The 19325-nt window shown below is 39.0% G+C and overlaps 2 protein-coding genes across 4 annotated transcripts; one reads left to right on the top strand and one right to left on the bottom strand.

The window, feature by feature from the left end:
* The first annotated feature begins 6 nt into the window (after positions 1 to 6).
* Positions 7 to 13171, top strand: tmem120b (transmembrane protein 120B). 3 transcript variants are annotated; one of them, XR_003929157.1, is made up of 13 exons: positions 7 to 141; positions 1937 to 2055; positions 3463 to 3579; positions 3673 to 3732; positions 3844 to 3939; positions 4042 to 4131; positions 4374 to 4439; positions 4578 to 4639; positions 6449 to 6541; positions 6967 to 7031; positions 7615 to 7683; positions 11855 to 13031; positions 13100 to 13171. XR_003929157.1 is itself a non-coding variant. In XM_030065960.1 (12 exons), exons 1-12 carry the CDS (start codon positions 79 to 81, stop codon positions 11969 to 11971), a joined length of 933 nt encoding a protein of 310 aa, XP_029921820.1. In that variant the 5' UTR covers positions 7 to 78; the 3' UTR covers positions 11972 to 13171. The 3 variants fall into 3 exon arrangements, 2 of the variants coding, with proteins under 2 accessions (XP_029921820.1, XP_029921819.1); XM_030065960.1 differs by having other exon boundaries at positions 11939 to 13171; XM_030065959.1 differs by having other exon boundaries at positions 11855 to 13171.
* A 1441-nt stretch (positions 13172 to 14612) lies between these two features.
* rhof (ras homolog family member F) lies at positions 14613 to 18182 on the bottom strand. The gene is made up of 5 exons (XM_030065964.1): positions 17728 to 18182; positions 17354 to 17441; positions 15938 to 16047; positions 15380 to 15514; positions 14613 to 15184 (listed from the first exon to the last, which is right to left on the bottom strand). Exons 1-5 carry the CDS (start codon positions 17860 to 17862, stop codon positions 15020 to 15022), a joined length of 633 nt encoding a protein of 210 aa, XP_029921824.1. The 5' UTR covers positions 17863 to 18182; the 3' UTR covers positions 14613 to 15019.
* Between the last annotated feature and the right edge of the window lie 1143 nt (positions 18183 to 19325).

The following is a 19325-nucleotide window of genomic DNA, read 5'->3' as shown; positions in this document are numbered from 1 at the left end:
CAGTCTGTGACAGACACGGGAGAGAGGAGGGACACCTTGTTGACCCATCTCTCTTAGTACATTTGCTACCGCGCCACAATGTCACTGCCGAGGCTGCAAACTGAGTGGGAAGAGACTGACCAAGAATATCAACAATTACAGGTGACTCGTGTGACTACAAGCTAACGTTAGCAAACATGGGGAGAGCTAACTTTCTTACTTAGCTAGCTTTCTGGTCTAACGTTATGCTGAATTTCTATAGCATGTCGATGGATGACACATGCAGCGAACGCGTTGGTGGCTAGTTAACAGTTAGCTGGCTTTTTCATATGCGTCCAACTCGGCCATAAACGCTCCACTGAGGCCAGAGCTGATGTGTTTTAGGAGCGCATCCTGTTTCAGTCAATGGTTGTTAGCTTGCCGTTGAGCTGCCCGGATCATCCGTGTGCGCGCGCGCGTGTATGTCAGCGTTAAGCTAACATTAGCAGCAGGTTGGCTGTGATGCTAGTTCGCACGTTAGGTGGCAAATATGAACATATTGTCTGCATGCATGATCCTGATAATCAGCTACTCGGGGTGTTCGAAGGTGGCGCTGTTAATTTCACGTGTCCATTAGCCTTGATTTGGATGTGGAGTTCTTGGAGTGATTCAATGCATCCTGATCAGAGTATGGCAAGCTAGCTAACGTTAGCCACTTAGCTAACTAGACAACATTGGAGATAGTCATTTTAAGATTTTAAAAAAAGAATGTCTATGTACTAGCTCTGTGGTCTATGGCTTAATTGCACAAGCAGTATTCTGCTAAAGCTAGAAAATTGTGACTTGAAGCTGTGATGTCATCACTATAGAAACTGTGGAGCTGCTCCATAGAGAATGTATTGAGAAAGATGGTGAAGGTGACTGTCTTCATGATCTGGTTCAGAACTGATGGTAGTGCTCTTGGCCAGAGCTCACTTGGATGTAAACTGCAAATCTTTTGGCACCACAAAAATCACTATCCAGTTCATTATCAGTTGTACATTGCAGGTCCTAGGGTTACTCTCTGATTTGTAGCTTGTGAAAGCATGGTTGTTGTTGACCGTATTGATTGAACTGTTCCTAGGCATTTGGAATAGCACGTATTCCTATGAAGCAAAAACAACCAAGCAGTGGTGTGTGTACTTTCACAACATTGGGAGAAAAAATGTGTAAACTGAAGTTACTGAATAACTGAAGTGATCAACAGGCAGTTTTCTTTCCCCTCTACTCCTCTACTTTATTCTGTTATGGATTTGCCAGATAACTAAACACCAGCACAAATGTATGTATACTAAGCTCTCTATGTAACATGGGAGTACTGGCATTTTCAACATTACAACATTTTACAGCACTGTGGACAGAGGTCTGGCCAAGGGAGTCAAGAGTAAGAGTGATAGCTGATCCTTTGTTCATGTAAAAATAGTTATTTAAGACACAACAGTCAGATGCCACAGGTCTTTGATCATGTGATACTTAATCTAAATCTCTGTTTTTCCCCCACATAACAATATCATGGGCTATTTGTGTTGCGGTAGAATATTTAAACAAGGTTTTAGAGCATCTCACTGTCCATTGAATAGATACACATTGTTTGAGACCTTTTTTTTTATAGATACGCCTGCGGCTTTTCAGTGCTGTCCACTGAGGCATTTTGAGGTTGGCCAAAATTTGTGTTGGTCTAGAATGTAGTTTTATCAAAATCTCACAGCTTCAAAGTTGTATTGTCTGTGCAAGATGACAATAATTCCTTTCTACTCAATTTCTTGCTTTATTAATTGCAATCACTTGCTAACCACTATGACTCTGTAATTTTATTTTGGTGCATTTGTCATTGCAGTTTTGTAATTTTGTTGCAATATACATTTCTTTAACAGTTAGCGGACTTTTGTAGCCCAGCAAGTTTTTGTAGTCTCATTTGCTATATTTGTTTGCCCACCAGGAAACTCACAAAGTATATAGACAAAAACTTGAGGAACTAACCAACCTTCAGGCAACATGCAGCAGTGCCATCAGTAAACAGAGAAAATGCCTAAAAGACCTAAGGCACAGCCTGGCGAAGTAAGTACGGTGTAGTCCACAAAGAAGGAGTAGAAACTTAGCTATGTAATTGTGGAAAAGATCATGTTATGTCATAGTGATTTGAATTTGGAAAACAAACCTTGACTGTTTGAAAATTTGTCAGTCATCCATGGTGATGATTGCTAATAGTTAAACAAAATTTCACAAGATATTTTGTAACATTATTAAAGTTGTGTGACTGTGGTGATAACCCTGCTTTCTGGTGACTGGTCCTGCCCACATCAGCTGGTTCATGGAGGGGGGGGGTTCTTGAAGTACAACCCTTTTTTTAAACAATTTTTTAAAATCTTTTTTCTATTACTGAATCAATTTAATGTAAACATATCAGTATCATATGAAACTAGACGACCCAAGGAATCCGTTGGTACCAAACATGCCAGCTAGGTTTTCGGCAAGGGGACTAAATATTGCTCCAAAGTTGGGCTAAATTTTGTCAAGGGAAAACTGGCATATCTTCTTTCAGAGGAGTCCCTTGACCCCTGACCTCCAGATGTCTGAATGAAAATGGGTTCTATGGCCACCCACAGGTCTCCCTTTTGCAGACATACTCACCTTATGCTAATCACATGCAGTTTGGGCCACAAATGAGCAACATTTGATTCATGTGTGATGTTAGCTCCCACAGTAGCCATTTCATTGTGGTGAGACACAAAAACTTGACATCACTGTATAAAATGACCCATTGTGACCCTCATGAAACTTTACAACCACAAACTAGAGAATAATTCAAAAAACAAAAATCACAATAAATGGTAATATGAAATTGCAATACGTACATTTTGTATGTATCATGATAGTATCAGATTGGGAGGTAAACATATTGTCCCCTGTGATTTACTGCACAAATTGCGCTGGATCACGTGGTGTAAAGGTACAGTTTTTGTGAATAAAATTGGGAAGGGTTGCTAGTTTCAGCGGTGTACAGGACGACCTCCTTTACTTGTGTTGCTGCACGCATGTGTCGTTGACTCAGGTGTGCAGAGAGTGTTTGTGTTTTGTAATGATGTGAAACTGAGAAAAGCAAGAGATCGTCTGCATTTGTGAAGCTACAACCAGCAAGTGCTTGGTCTTTTTAGTTGATACATGACTTAAACAGTAAATTGATCATCAAAATTATAATGATTTACTGTCAATTTACTCTTTAAGCTCTAATTGAGAATGCCTCTGTGGGGAAAGTAAATAAGACTAAAAAAAAAATAAAATGATAAAAAACAGCTAGCTACATGTTCTTTATTAATTGCTATTCCCCCTCACTCTGCACTGTATCCCAGCAACTTAGGAGGAAGGAAAGGCTTGGCATGTGGAGAGTGTTATGAATTGTCCATTTTATTATCTCTACATGTGACTTTTTTTTTCTTTTTTTTTTTTTTTGTTATTTCCTTGCAGATGTGTTCAAACATGTGATGAGAAAGAATTAAAACGAGTAACGGACATCCAAATGCAAATCAAAGAGAAAGAAAATGTCTTCTTTGATATGGAAGCATATTTGCCTAAGAAGAATGGGTTAGTACCTCTTGATGTTCCAGATGATCCACAGTGGCTCATTTGCTAAACATGATGGAATGTGCATATTGCTGATTTCTGTCTCTTTTTCAGGTTGTATCTAAATTTGGTCCTTGGCAACGTAAATGTAACACTTCTCAGCAACCAGGCAAAGTGTGTCTTCTTTTCTGAGCCTTCCAAAAGCTTAAACAGATTTAAACACTGGAGTTCTGTCTGTATGTTGTAGCTGCTAACCTTCTCTGTGTCCTCCATTTATTTTGATAGATTTGCCTACAAAGATGAGTACGAGAAGTTCAAGCTTTGTATGACAATAATTCTGATGTTTGGGGCCATAACCTGCCTCTTCTTTCTCAATTATCGGTCAGTTAAGTTCATCCAGTTAAGCATGTTTTTTTTGTTGTCTTCTCTCAAAAACTAAAGTGTGTGTGTGTGTGTGTTGTTTTGTTTCCGGGCTCTGTCCAGTGTCACAGATGAAATCTTCAACTTTTTGCTGGTTTGGTACTACTGCACATTGACCATAAGGGAAAGCATCCTCATGAGCAATGGCTCTAGGTGTGTATTTCATAATCCTTTTGATGTAGTAAGAATTTTAAAGTCATGATCAGTTTGTTCATTTTCAATGCAGACAGTTAAAAAAGGGAAATATTACAGCCACAACATCCATTCCTAGTTATTTCATTTAAATAGAATAGAGTTTTAGTTTTCAAGAAGATCTACCTGATGATGCAAAGTATGTTGTGGTAGCATGTTTGAGGTTTGTTAATTTTTCCTCTGCTCTCTGCACCCTGACACAGGATTAAAGGGTGGTGGGTGTCACACCATTATGTATCCACCTTTCTGTCAGGTGTTATGCTTACCTGGTAAGTAGTTTTTTCTGTCTTTAATCTGTTGACTCATTGTTTCAGAAGTGACATTTCAATGTAATACTTGCTAAGACAGTAAGACACACAACTAGCTGATTCATCTTAGTGAAGTGTTTTAATCCTCTCTCCTCACAGGCCAGAGGGGCCCATGTATCAGATGTTTAGAAGCCAATTTCTAGCTTTCTCCATCTATCAAAGTAAGTGTGCAGTGTTACAGTTTGCTTGCTGTGCCGCCGTTTTATGTCATGGAACTGTGACACAAAAGGAGCACAGATCATTTGAATTACTCTCATGTACCATGCAAATAAATTGTGTAAGATCCAACCATAGGCTTTTTATTTAAAACAAGGTTAAATGTACACATTTGTAAATTCTGTGTTCATACTCCCTGTAGCAAACATAACTTGAAAAGTGCCATCTCAACCCTAAGTTGTAGACTATTAAGGATTTAAACAGATCATTTTTGGTTTGCTACTAAAAGTTTATTATTTTTATGATAAAAGAAGTATTCGACTGTTCTGTGTCAAATGTGTGGAGCTGTGGGTTCACCAGGGGAAAAGGAGTAGCATTACAAAGTGTTTAATTCAACACAGTTTCGATAAGTAGCTAGATTTTGTAATAATTACCAACATGGGGAACTCAAAATGAAAGAAAGGGAGGAGTGAGGTGTTGAGACAAAAATGGTATTTGTGTGCTCAGCAGCCTTGAAACACATTTTGCAACACTAAATCTGCTAGATGATCTCAACACAGAAAGGTACAGTTTCTATAAGAAAGTAACTAATATACAGAGACTGCACATTTCAGTGTATTAAGACCCTTGTCTGGTACATTAGGTGCTGTAAATTTTGACTTGGTACTCGTAACACGTCATTACAAAAATCAACACAAGCGTTTGTGTACATCCTATAATCAAAATCCAACAGACTGGGTGCTTGTGGGAGGTTGGCTTGGGAAACAGGAACAGGCACTTAGAATGAGGATGTTTCTGATAATCGATTTCCCACTGCCAACTCACCAAAAATACACACCTTTTTGGTAAAACAGTTGTGCTGTGAAATGTTTTTGCGTCGAAACAGAGAGGAAAATCACAGCGCCCTCTGGTGGTGGCATTCCATCACTGTATAAAAAAATATTGACATCTACTTAGAGAATTTTGTACAAAATACATGACACTAATACCACTTTCATGTATTGTTTAGTTGTGTTGATTTTAATAATTCATAGCAGACTAAAGAGAAAAAATTTTACAGGGTTGTGCTGCAACCAGCAGCCAGCTAGCCAGCTGCTACAGAAATGTCCTAATATTTCCATACAGCTTCCTTTTCTTCCCCTTCTTACCAAACCTGCGTTCCCATGTGTGAAAGTATTTTAAACTTGGTACACATGTCCAGTGCTTAACAACAGCCACTACAGTCAGTGTGGAGCCAACAGACCTCATGGTAAAGCTATAGTAATCAGTATAATGTAAAAAATCTGAAAATTAGTGTTACATCCTATAGATATCTTACTGTTCCCAGCCAAAATAATGTTTGCCTGGTGCAGATTATTGTGCCGTCACTCTGTTAACAGTAAAAACTATAGAACTAATTAAAAGCTAGGTCCTCCCCACATTTTGAATTCAAATGACTACAAACCTGTCAGACAGCATCTGCAGACTGTCACTGCGCGTTTGAGGACAGACCTGCAAAATGTCACTGAAATGGAGACCTCAAAAAATCCTTGTTTTTTCATATCTTTCTGCTGTTTGATCACTTACAACACTTTATTTAGGAACTGACGTCATTCCTCCAAAACAGGACGTCTTTTTACTACATCGAATTAAACCATCGTGGTCCTTGCATTAACAAATACACAAACATACACACATACAAAAAGTAGCCTGGCAGTGACTTTTGAGATACCAGACTTGATATCAGATTCTTTCCTTCCAATGCTGTTTTGTCCATTATCTAAGACAGTTGACTGCTGTAATCTATATTTCTTTGTAATCTATTTGTTTTCCAGGCTTTGTTCAGTTCCTCCAGTATTACTACCAGAGTGGCTGCTTGTACAGGTTGCGAGCTTTGGGAGAGAGAAATCAGCTGGATCTCACAGTGGGTAAGTTGGATGCTATTTCTGGTTGTAGTCATTTTGATCCTTTGAACTCTTGAGACATCTGCAACACCATGTCTGGAAAAAATAGGGGAAAGGTGAGGTGTGGAGAAAGTTGTTACACATCAGTGTCTGAGTTACAGATGTTCGAATGACTTGAGTATGACTTTGTTGAATTAAGTCCCTACACACCACTTGCTAGTTGTTTCACACAGAAAGCGGATGATTTCACACAGTCATATTCACACAGCCTGTGTCAGTTTATGCCAAGATCACTGTCACAATACATGTGCAAAGGTAATCTTCTCACACTCACCGCCTTTTTAGATGAATAAAATACTTAATTGAATACAATGTAGATATTTTCCCACGGACATTGTTCAGGCTTTGAATTTTTTCTCACTCTAAACCCTGCATGTGTGTTTCTGCAGAGGGATTTCAGTCCTGGATGTGGAGAGGCCTCACTTTTCTTTTGCCATTCCTCTTTTTTGGCCATGTAAGTTAAACTGGACTGCACTTCCTTTCTTCTGTAATTTTTCTTCTACTTCTTACTAATTAGCTTTGCACGTCATGCAGAAGTTAAAGTCCTTGGATGAGGGCAGCACAAGTTTGTATCATACAGCTTGTGTGTGTGTGTGTGTGTGTGTGTGTGTGTGTGTGTGCGTGTGTGTGTGTGTGTGGTATCAGACATAAATAAGGACAAAATAACACAAAACGCAATTGGTTTGTACTAAATATATTATGAATGATCTGAAATTGCATTTAGTTAAAGTTTTACTCAGACACTAAGAACAACATTGAAAACAAATGAAAGAGGTCAAAAAGATAACACTTAATCATGATAGGGCACATAAGGAACTATGAATAACTAGCACAAGCACAATACAAAAGAACAAACACTTCAGATAACAAATTGTAGCGTGTGTATTACAGGGGTGAGAGGGAATGTGCTTTGGCGGGTGGGAGGGCGTGTTGGCAGAGCAGGGTTGAAAAGTGAGCTGAGCATCAGGAGAGAAATGATTGCAGAGTCAAAGTGTGCAGTTACATGATGAAATGTGTCGGCTTTTTGTCCTTTACAGTTCTGGCAGCTGTACAACTCAGTGACCCTGTTTCGCTTGGCAGGACATGACGACTGTAAGGAGTGGCAGGTAAATATCGCTGGCCCAATGCAGAAACATCATCATCATGCTGTTACTTAATGTGCACAATGTCTTTTACATTCTACACTGTAGTCCTAAGTAGCGGTGCAACGGATCATCGTTGATCCGTGATCCGTACGGATCCCTCTCCACGGTTCAGCATGCACATGGTCCGCGGATTGGTTGATAAAAAAAAAAGTTGTGCGCGTTCACGTGAAGGGCGCATGTGCAGTCCACACTGGTCAAGCGCTGCAGGATTCATGGCTAGCGGAGGAGCAGAGGAACTTGAAAAGCCTCCTGCATCATTTAAGTCACATGTATGGGAGCATTTTGGCTTCCCTGTAACATACGATGATGGTGGAAAACAGTGGCGGTTCTGCCTATGTTGCCGCCCTAGGCGAAATTACTGGCTTGCGCCCTTCCATGTTACTACTCCTACCGCGGCGCCAGTCGGCCGCGGCACCGGCCACTCACCTGTCATCCAGCAGACCTGACCGGGTGGGCGCGGTACTGGCCGGTGCCACGGCCGGCCCACCTGATGCCGACCGGTGCCGCAGGCCGGTAGCTTTTTTATTCAAACAAGATTTTGTCCATATAAAAAGGGTCTTGAAAAAGAGGGGTCGTCTTAAAATCAGGGCCGTTTTTTATGCGGGTCAATCTAGAAAACTGGCGATTTTTTTTTTTTTTTTTTTTTGGAGGGCGCCCCCAAGTAGATTGCGCCCTGGGCGGTTGCCCACATTGCCCATAGCAAAAACTGTCCCTGGTGGACAAAACCATTATGGTGTGTAGGCACTGTGGCACGTGAAATTAGAAGGTATCATACCTTAAATTGCACTTTAAGTTGTTTTTATACAATTTAAAATTTTAATTAAACATTGGATGGACATTTTTAATTGAATGTTTGTATTTAATGGGCAAAAGTGTGTTACAAAATAAATGGAGGACAAAGTTATATTTGTCGTCTTTTTTTTTTTTTTTTTTTTGCTGATCCGAAAAATGATCTGATCCGTGCACACAAGACGATCCGATCCAATCCGTGAGTTTTTTGATCCGTTGCACCCTTAGTCCTAAGAACGGTCAAAACAATAACATTGATTTAGATTAATATGAGCAAATTACAAGAAGTACATAGATCATCGTCACTTTTGATGAAGTCTCTTGGTCCATTGGTCTACAGGTACACTACAGAATAATTTTTATTTTTCACACCATCATTCAAAAAGGTTTTTGCAACCCAAATGTGTATATGACTTGGAAAAAAAATCTGACACTGATTTCTGTGAGGTTCTCATTAGGTTATCTAGTTTCCTATGATACAGTATCTTCACTTTAGCTTTAAAGTCCCCATGAAATGACCTCACATGACTTCTACCTTCTGTAAAACAGAGTATCTTAAATAGTGACATCATCATCCACTAGTGGCTGTTAAAATTTCAACCAATAAAAACTTCTCAAATCTTTAAACATCCTCTCTCATCCATCTGTCTGTTCAAATAAAACTTTTCCTGCCAAATTGATATCATATTGGTTTACACTTGTAAACCCTGCACTATATCCCGTCCAAACATCCTGTGTCAGCAGGAAATACATCAAATCAAGAAAGTAAGAGTCCATTTCATGGTCTCTGTAAAACGTACCCGGTTACAACCTCTGAAGACTGAAGCTTGGCTGAGGTCAGAGTTGAGGAGGGTAGCTCATGATGGGCCACCAGAAATGTATCTGAGGGCTTTGAGAATGTCTGATTTAACAACCACTCACTATCAAAGACAGGTGACAGTTAAGATCTAAGGGAATAGGTTTCTGACAAAAATGAAAAAGGATATATAACCTTTAAAATGGAAAGACATGTTATAGTCCAAACTAGACTGCAATGAAAACTTTAGCTTTCTGCAACTTGTCATGCTGACTGTTGATACATCAGACTCTTGTATTGCTGAACAAATAAATCAACTGATTTGAAGGGTAAACTCAGTCAAATTAATTGAAATGTCTTATGTATTCTTGTATTCATAAGAATGGAAAAGGAACAGTATGGACATTTTATAATGTGCTGTTAAAATGATTAGTTGGCTTTGTTCCTGTCCTTGATCTGAGGAGACCAATTCAGTTGAGCCGTCTGCTGCAGTACAGCTCCATCCTTCTCAAAACGCATTTGTATGTCAGGAATCGTCTTTATTACCTGCTGATTTATTCAGTTGCCATTTGAGCAAATTTTATATTACGCTTTTGGGTTCAAGTGGTCTTACATTTCTCTCTCTCTTTTTTTTTTTTTTTTTTTTTACATCAAATAAAATTTACCTCTGCCTTTCTTCAAACAATAATGAAGTAAATATATATTACTTCACTTATATGGTAAATATATACAGTACAGGCCAAAAGTTTGGACACACCTTCTCTTTCAATGCGTTTTCTTTATTTTCATGACTATTTACATTGTAGATTCTAACTGAAGGAATCAAAACTATGAATGAACACATGTGGAGTTATGTACTTAACAAAAAAAGGTGAAATAACTGAAAACATGTTTTATATTCTAGTTTCTTCAAAATAGACACCCTTTGCTCTGATTACTGCTTTGCACACTCTTGGCATTCTCTCCATGAGCTTCAAGAGGTAGTCACCTGAAATGGTTTTCACTTCACAGGTGTGCCTTATCAGGGTTAATTAGTGGAATTTCTTGCTTTATCAATGGGGTTGGGACCATCAGTTGTGTTGTGCAGAAGTCAGGTTACTACACAGCCGACAGCCCTATGGGACAACTGTTAAAATTCATATTATGGCAAGAACCAATCAGCTAACTAAAGAAAAACCAGTGGCCATCATTACTTTAAGAAATGAAGGTCAGTCAGTCCGGAAAATTGCAAAAACTTTAAATGTGTCCCCAAGTGGAGTCGCAAAAACCATCAAGCGCTACAACGAAACTGGCACACATGAGGACCGACCCAGGAAAGGAAGACCAAGAGTGACCTCTGCTTCTGAGGACAAGTTCATCCGAGTCACCAGCCTCAGAAATGGCAAGTTAACAGCAGCTCAGATCAGAGACCAGATAAATGCCACACAGAGTTCTAGCAGCAGACCCATCTCTAGAACAACTGTTAAGAGGAGACTGCGCCAATCAGGCCTTCATGGTCAAATAGCTGCTAGGAAACCACTGCTAAGGAGGGGCAACAAGCAGAAGAGATTTGTTTGGGCCAAGAAACACAAGGAATGGACATTAGACCAGTGGAAATCTGTGCTTTGGTCTGATGAGTCCAAATTTGAGATCTTTGGTTCCAACCGCCGTGTCTTTGTGAGACGCAGAAAAGGTGAACGGATGGATTCCACATGCCTGGTTCCCACTGTGAAGCATGGAGGAGGAGGTGTGATGGTGTGGGGGTGTTTTGCTGGTGACACTGTTGGGGATTTATTCAAAATTGAAGGCACACTGAACCAGCATGGCTACCACAGCATCCTGCAGCGACATGCCATCCCATCCGGTTTGCGTTTAGTTGGACCATCATTTATTTTTCAACAGGACAATGAGCCCAAACACACCTCCAGGCTGTGTAAGGGCTATTTGACCAAGAAGGAGAGTGATGGAGTGCTGCGGCAGATGACCTGGCCTCCACAGTCACCGGACCTGAACCCAATCCAGATGGTTTGGGGTGAGCTGGACCGCAGAGTGAAGACAAAGGGGCCAACAAGTGCTAAACACCTCTGGGAACTCCTTCAAGACTGTTGGAAAACCATTTCAGGTGACTACCTCTTGAAGCTCATCGAGAGAATGCCAAGAGTGTGCAAAGCAGTAATCAGAGCAAAGGGTGGCTATTTTGAAGAAACTAGAATATAAAACATGTTTTCAGTTATTTCACCTTTTTTTGTTAAGTACATAACTCCACATGTGTTCATTCATAGTTTTGATTCCTTCAGTGAGAATCTACAATGTAAATAGTCATGAAAATAGTGTCAAACAGTGTGTCCAAACTTTTGGCCTGTACTGTATTTAAGAAATTATGGCAGTAAACACCAATGGAAAAATGTAGTCCTCTGATAATTATGTTAAGCTTAATGTAGGAAGCTCGCCATCTGTCCCTACAACACTTCTTCTAGCCCTTTTGCATTTCAAAATCTAGAGATAGTTGTGGTTACAGAAATCAAGAAAATTTCTTGAAACAGTAAAATTTTTCTTTTTTCCTTTTAGGTATTTATGCTGGCACTGACATTTCTTGTCCTGTTCCTGGGGAATTTTCTCACCACGGTAAAAGTTGTTCACCAAAAATTTCAGAAAAACCAAGAGAAAGTACAGAAGAATGACTGAGAAAGAGCTTTAGAAGACCACTCAAGTTTTCCAGACGGCCAGTAACTTTGAAGCAAACGATGACACGTACAGTTGTTTAACAGACTGACCACTTTAAGACAGTGCCAGGAGAACATAAAGCTGAGCCCACTGTTTCTCTCAGGCTTTGATGGCAGCAGCAACATCTAGCCAAAGTATTTGTTGAACAGGCTTTTGCTTTCTTATGACTTCATGTTGTCGTTGCTGCACACCCAACTTTTACACAAAGTTGTATTCACCCGACAGATGAACCACTGGAATCCTTAAGTCTGTCACTCTATTCTGTAGATGGAAAGTGACAGAGTGTGTTTTATTTGGGTGTTTATGTTTGTGTCAGTGCATGAATCTGTACAAGAGCCTCTTGTTCAAATGATATGCAACATCGGGTAGGTAGCATCGATTCATCAGAACAGTAGAGTTTGCCTTTGAAGACTGAAGTCTGTCATGTAGATACTTCATACTTCTGTGAAGTAGTAGTGGTCAACCTGTCTCTCTGGGTGGAACAAATTTGACTACATACAGTATGGCACAGCGTTCCATTATTTGTATAGTCCAGCTTTTTATATATGTTGTGCTTAACTCCCTGTTGCGCTTTTTGCAGTGTTCCTTTTTTTTTTTTTTTTTTTTTTTTACTCATCTTGACAATATCAGATGTGGATCCATAAATTTTAATACACTAAATCACACACACAAAGAAACCAGACAGCTTTTTGCCCACCACTGTGGTTCCAGCAACACTGGTAGTTCCTTCAGGTGGTCGTCACAAAGCCATAGATTTTTGGTACTATCCAAAGTGTGATCATGGTTATTTCTCAAAGCCCAGCTAACTGTTGAAAGGAAATCTTCATTTCTAATTCTTAGCAGGAGTTATACTGTATATCACAGCATTGCTCAGTTGTCATTTTCCTGATGCTAACAAATCATAATTTGAATGTGGGTTGTTTTTCTTACTGGTGGTCAAAGAAATGTTGAAATCCAGTTTAAACTTAAAATGCATATACAGAGATTACTGTGCTGAGAACAGCTGTTCCCATCATGTAAGGTTTGTTAAAAATGTATCAAGATCAAAATGCTGCTATTGGCACTGGTATTTCAAGACTATTCAGAAAGATGACAAATGTGCTGGATTGTTATTTTTGTAATTGCCACCAATAAACATCATTAATTTTTTGTATCAGTTAATTATGGCCAAATCTTGAGCTTTTGCTCCAGTTGGTTTTAGTTTTATCTGTTTTGTGCACCATACTTGTTCTGTAATATTAGACGAGGATATTTTTGTGTTGAACAAGAACTCAGATGGTCTCAAATGAGTGAGTCTGAATAGCTAGAGTAGTGGCAGGTCTCTAATGCCTTACTCTCTCTGTAGCCTGTCACATCTAAAATGTCTAATTTGTTTGTTCCAAAGACAGTGTTAGATGTGTCCTATTTCAGAATGCATTCTGCTCCTTTAAGAGAAACACTGTATTTATGTCACTTTTATTGGGTGCAGTTGAAGCATGTTGAGTTCCAGACCAAAATGTAACATTTGATGAGAGCTGCCACAATGCACACAAGAACTTGAATTCCTCATTTATATAATGTAGCTTATCTTGAAATGTTCTCATGTTCATCAGAATTCATCTCAAGGCTGTAACTGGTGCCTGAACATGATCAGTAAGGAGACAATTGACAATTTTGCATTTTATATGTATGTGTGTATGTATGTGTAATACACACACACACACACACACACACACATATATATTACACACACACACACATACATATGAGTGTGTGTGTGTGTGTGTGTGTGTATGTATGTATGTATGTATGTGTATATATATATGTATATATATATATACACACACACATACATATATACATATATGTGTGTGTGTGTGTGTGTGTGTGTGTGTGTGTATGTATGTGTGTGTGTATAAAATAAAACACCTAAAGAAAGATGCGGGCGTTTTCTGTGCTTCTTATGTGTGAGATAGTAAAAAAAAAAAAAAAAAAAAATGAATATACAAAAACTTGGTGTTTATTTTAATTCTGTGCCTTGAGTTTGGTGATAAACGTGCAGCTGCCTTAGACACATTATGGGATTCAACACTAGTGGGCACTGTTGGTAAAGATAAGAGACCTGCTACATGCTGGCACAGCTTCAAGGAGGAACTCTTGACCAGTGTATTCTGTTTACCAAATCTCATGGTGTGTCACTGTTTTACTGTGTTACCTTCAAATTAATATTAATATGAATTAATATTTTGAGGCTATTGTGACAGTGAAAATATGTCACTGGAGGAAAACCAGCGTTGCTGTGGTGGCATTTCTTTAATTAACATTTGCTAAATGCTGCTAAGGACTGCTACATATAAAATTTATTTTTTGACTTGCCACATCCAAATTCTAACCAACTTAAAACCCGTTCAACAAATCTGTCTCCTTTGAAAGGTCTTCATTTAGCACATCATTGGAAATGCTCTCAACCTATTCAAACAAATACCCTGTTCAGTAACACTGGATTGCAAGCAGTACAGACAGTCTAAACTATGAAAACCTACTAATTAAGAACATTTTTAAAACAATTTTGAAGTAAAAATTAAAATGGAAACAGAAGCCATCATGTTTTGTATCGTTAAGCAAAAATACTACTTGGATGTAAAATATCCTATATTAAAATTATAAGAATAATTTTCTTTTGATAAGACTATACTTGAGAGGTACAGAAGCTCGCTGCTGCAACATCAGCTGTTCATTGTTCATGTATAATTGTCCAGGTCTTCCCTGTCACCAGCATCACCCCTGTTGTGACTGTGAAGCAGAGAAGAGATGTGATGATTCAGGGCCTCGAAAAAACAACATCATGAGGACTGATCAGAGTGCTTTGTGAACCTGTGCATGTGCGGCTCTTGTCTCTGATTCCGGCATCCAGAGGAACTTCATTCTCTCAGTGTTCCAATCTGTTGCAAAATTAAATCTCCAGGTGGAACTCGCCTTAAATGAGTACGAGTGGGAATGTCAGGCTTCTGTCCTTGTTGACTTTTGACTTCACAGCACGACGCAGTTCCTTTTCCTCTTGCAGTGTTTTTGTCTACGGTTGGCTGCCAAGGCTTTCTTTGTGGCCTCTCTGAAAATGTCTTCCACGTTCTCCTGATACTTGGCTGAACACTCTAGATACAGCTCAGCATTCATCTGTTGCCGGGTCTCCTCACCCTGCATCCACAACCAGTCATCATTACATCAGAGTAAGGAAACATGTACCAGTTATCTCTAACTTGAAAATCATGTCATTTATTGCATTTATTACAATTAAATTAGGTTGTATCTGTTCTGGACATTGTAAAATCAAGTTAAAAATGTATATTTCCATTCATGAATAAAGCATCTCCACACTTCTTATTTAGCTACCTGTGTGTAAGTGATGGGGGCCAGATTCATGGCCTTGAGTTTCCTTGTGCACTCTTTATCCTTCCTGAGATCGGTCTTGCAGCCAATCAGGATGATTGGGACATCCCGACAGAAATGCTTCACCTCTGGGAACCACTGGATAAAAAGGTAAGCATACAAGTGTCTCACATATAGTGTCATTAACCATGTGCTGTAGCATTACATTGTCAGTGTGACTTTTTCACTCTGCTTTTGTTTGCAGACAATGACATTTCCCTGAGCTCAGTGAGAGGAAGAATCCAAGTCCAATCCTAGAGAGGTTTTAAGGCATACCTGCTGACATGAGGTCAACGTTCACATGTAGACGGCATCACACTGACTTAATGTTAGCTAAAATAATGTACACCAACATATCCACCTCTCACAAGCCAGTCTCTAGCGATCAGTTATCAAGTTAATGTTGTGTTTGAACATGCAAACTGAAACTATGACCAAAAAGTGCACAGGTTCTTTCTTTCACTGTGCCTTGTAGGATTAAAAAAACTTGGTACCTTATTAACACAATAAATCTGTGATTACCTTTATTGAGACATTCTCAAAACTGGTGGGATTGGTCACATCATAACAGATTAAAACCAGATTGGCTTCCTGGTAGGAGAGAGGCCTTAACCGGTCATAGTCATCTTGTCCTGAAGGAATATATCGTAACACATTAATTGTGAGATTTGCATATGAATGCAAAGAGTCAAATGATCATTTTGTGCTGGAAACAGACAGAAGGCCTGTTTAGTCTGCTTTGGATGCAACAGTCTGAAGCTCTAGATGCAGAATACAGTGTTGGAGTAGATGTATTACACCACATCCTGGTGTTAGTTTCCTTTTCCGCTACAATGAGGGGCCATGCTGCAACAGACTAAGATAAGGTGCTAACTCATAGTGCCAAGGAAACAAAATGACTCTACTCATTATAGTTTGCCAAAATAGGATCTTGATTTTCCCTCTAGCACTTCCAGCTCTGCTATTGTTCAATGTCTGAGAGACAACTAACTCAGCTGTTTGAAATCATAGGCAACAATACAAATGCTGATGAGACTACTCGGAGGCATAGCCATGACTTATGTAACAGGAAATTACAGGAAAATGGCCATTAAATTCACACAAAATGTGAAAATAAATAGCAAGAAAACTACCAATGAAAAAAGCACAAGAAAACAAAACAAAACAAAAAAGAAATCATACAATTAAAAAAAAATGACCAGAAACTATGTATATAATCTGATTGGCTGTGTTCAGATGCCTTTTACAAGAAAAGAAAAATAAATTTTAAATAAATAAATTGATAGATTTAAAAGGGACGAGGCGGGGCAGTGGGTGAACGTTTTAATAACTGAACTCTAACAATATGTAGGTACATTTAAGCATGCTGGATTAGGGTGTTTTGTTTGATTTTGTGCTTTGCCTTTTGTATCCACTGGTTTTTAAAATCCAATGTGGATTTGAATCTGCCATTTGCCTCTGATGTGAATTGTTAAATGCTTTGTTAGTACCTCATAATGTATAAACCACTGGGTGGCTCCTAAAGAGCAATGACGCACGCATGTTAACCGCAGTGTTTTTTCTTTACATTGGTGTTTTACCACATCCTGTCAGAGGTGTCTACAGCCACTGTGCATGACAATTTCAGAACAAGGAGATAAAGTACGAGCCCACAGTAGATCTGGCTGTACTGAACACTGTAGGAGACATCAAATTATTTTCTCCTGTAATCACATCACTGATGACTCATTATATTCTTTATTTATCAGAAAGTATACTCCATATTGAACAAGATTCCTGTCAAATTACATCCAAGCAATATAGTCTGGGTTAACTGAGCCTGACTCACAGGGTGTGCTCCAAAGCTTCATGTATTTCCTCATACCTGCTTATTGTGAAATAACTGAGACTTGAAACTGAAATGTTGATGTTCATCATGGCTGTGTGCTGGACTTTTACCTGCAGTATCATACAGGTTGAGCTTGATCTCTTTCCCTCCATGACAGATAGTGTTGACATATTTTTCAAACACTGATGGGGCATAATTCTGTTTCAGACAAACAAAAGAAAAGAGTTCCATTCACTGATATGGCTACATATTGATTTTCTGTAAAAGTATACTGTTGTTCTGTAAGATTTTAATGTATACTAGTATATTAAATTTATACAATTGTATTAAGAAATACTGTATAATATTTGAAAATTGAGCCCACATTTATTGAGTTCAAAATGTAACACTAGAACTTTTTTCACTGTCACAGATAGAAACATCTACCTAGCAGTGCTAATAAATTCAGATATCAAAATATACATGACATCCAAGTTCCTCTTACCTCTGGAAAATCTCCCTTGGCATAAACCATCAGAAGAGAAGTTTTCCCACAGCCTCCATCTCCCACTATGACAATTTTAAGTTCTTCTCCCTTTTTTGTGGTACCATTAACAGTGCCACGACAGTTTTGTGTCATGTCTCCTCCAAGCAATCCAATAAATGCCAAAAAGAATACAAGGCTAGAGTTCCTCCCTCCAGAGTTAGATTAAATACATGGCAAAACCTGATGAATTAACTAGGGAACAGCTGAGCTCATTCACAGACAGTGTCGAGAGAGAGGAACAGACAAGCCTCATGTTTTACCAGGTATCTGATTCTCTTCACCGCTTCCTGTTCCTGTCACACTAGAACTGGCTCCAATTGACCTGCAACACTTCTGTCCTGTCCCCGCATCAGTTCCCTCACTGAGAGCATCTCTGTGTTCACACACAGCAGCTGAGTTGCACATGTAGAACAACTGAGTCTGGCCGCTTTTACTTCCTTTAATACAGGCTTGCCTGTTTCACTTCTGGGCGGGTACATAGTTTGAAGTACTACTTCTATTTACTTTTACAGAGGTGTCTATGTGTGTACATGCATGTGCATGTACATCTGTGTTTGTGTGTGTTGCGTGTGTATGTGATAACATTCAATTAAATAATTTACATCCTCATGGATTAAGATATTTGACCCACTATACATGAACAACTATCAGATAATTATGATAGATTCTCATCTGTGATTTCATGAAGTTGCAGCTGCTCCACTGAACATGAATGAGACTGACAATGTGTTGGCACAGTGTTTGTTGAGCCTTTTATATTCAAAAGACAAAAGAGCTGTATATTTTTTCTGGGCTGAAACAGAAAATAGTGCCTTTGATAACATAACTGCAGCCCACAGGAAGTTTTTACTGCACTCAGGTAACACCTGCTTTTACAAGTCATTTTAAATTTTTTAATTTATTTATTTATTATCAGGCATGGATGATTAAATAGCTTTAGATTATCATTATTGTTATAGCAGTAGCAATTAGTATTACTGATAATGAGTTTTAGACTCATTGAAGAGCAAATGCACCCAGTGCCTGAATCAATGACAGATGAGAGGCAGACATATAAAATATTTTAGTCCACGGCTTCCATCTTGTCCAAAATGGAAGTCAGTCTTATCTAGACAAACCCGTAACTAACCAGCTGGAAAAATCACATCACTGAAAAGGCTTCCCTACATAACCCACAATATTCTCAGTAGATGGCCACCAGCTGTTTTTGGTTTAAATCTTAACAGTGGTATGATGTTGCAAATTGAAGTTATTTTTGTTGCAAAATTTTTTAAAACTTCCCATATTATTCTGTTTCAGTGTTAATATTGTAAACGCTGTCCAGTATTTCCAGTGAAAGATGGTGTATCCCACATTATTTCTCCTCCACTGATCAGCCAAACATCAGATGTTCTCTCCTCTCCTGACCAGTGGTTTCCTTGTCATGGGAGCGGTTAAACTTCCCTTGTCAGCAATAAACTAAATGTGCAAAATCAAGGGGCTGGAGGCTGTGCTCAGGGGCCTGACACCTAACCTTGATCTGGATGTACTGCACACTTCATTGCTGCTGACAGTGA

Source organism: Myripristis murdjan, chromosome 12 (assembly GCF_902150065.1).
Source record: "Myripristis murdjan chromosome 12, fMyrMur1.1, whole genome shotgun sequence".
Lineage (NCBI taxonomy): Eukaryota > Metazoa > Chordata > Actinopteri > Holocentriformes > Holocentridae > Myripristis > Myripristis murdjan.
The sequence above is the reverse complement of the archived record's forward strand: the minus strand, read 5'-3'. Positions and strand labels throughout refer to the sequence as shown.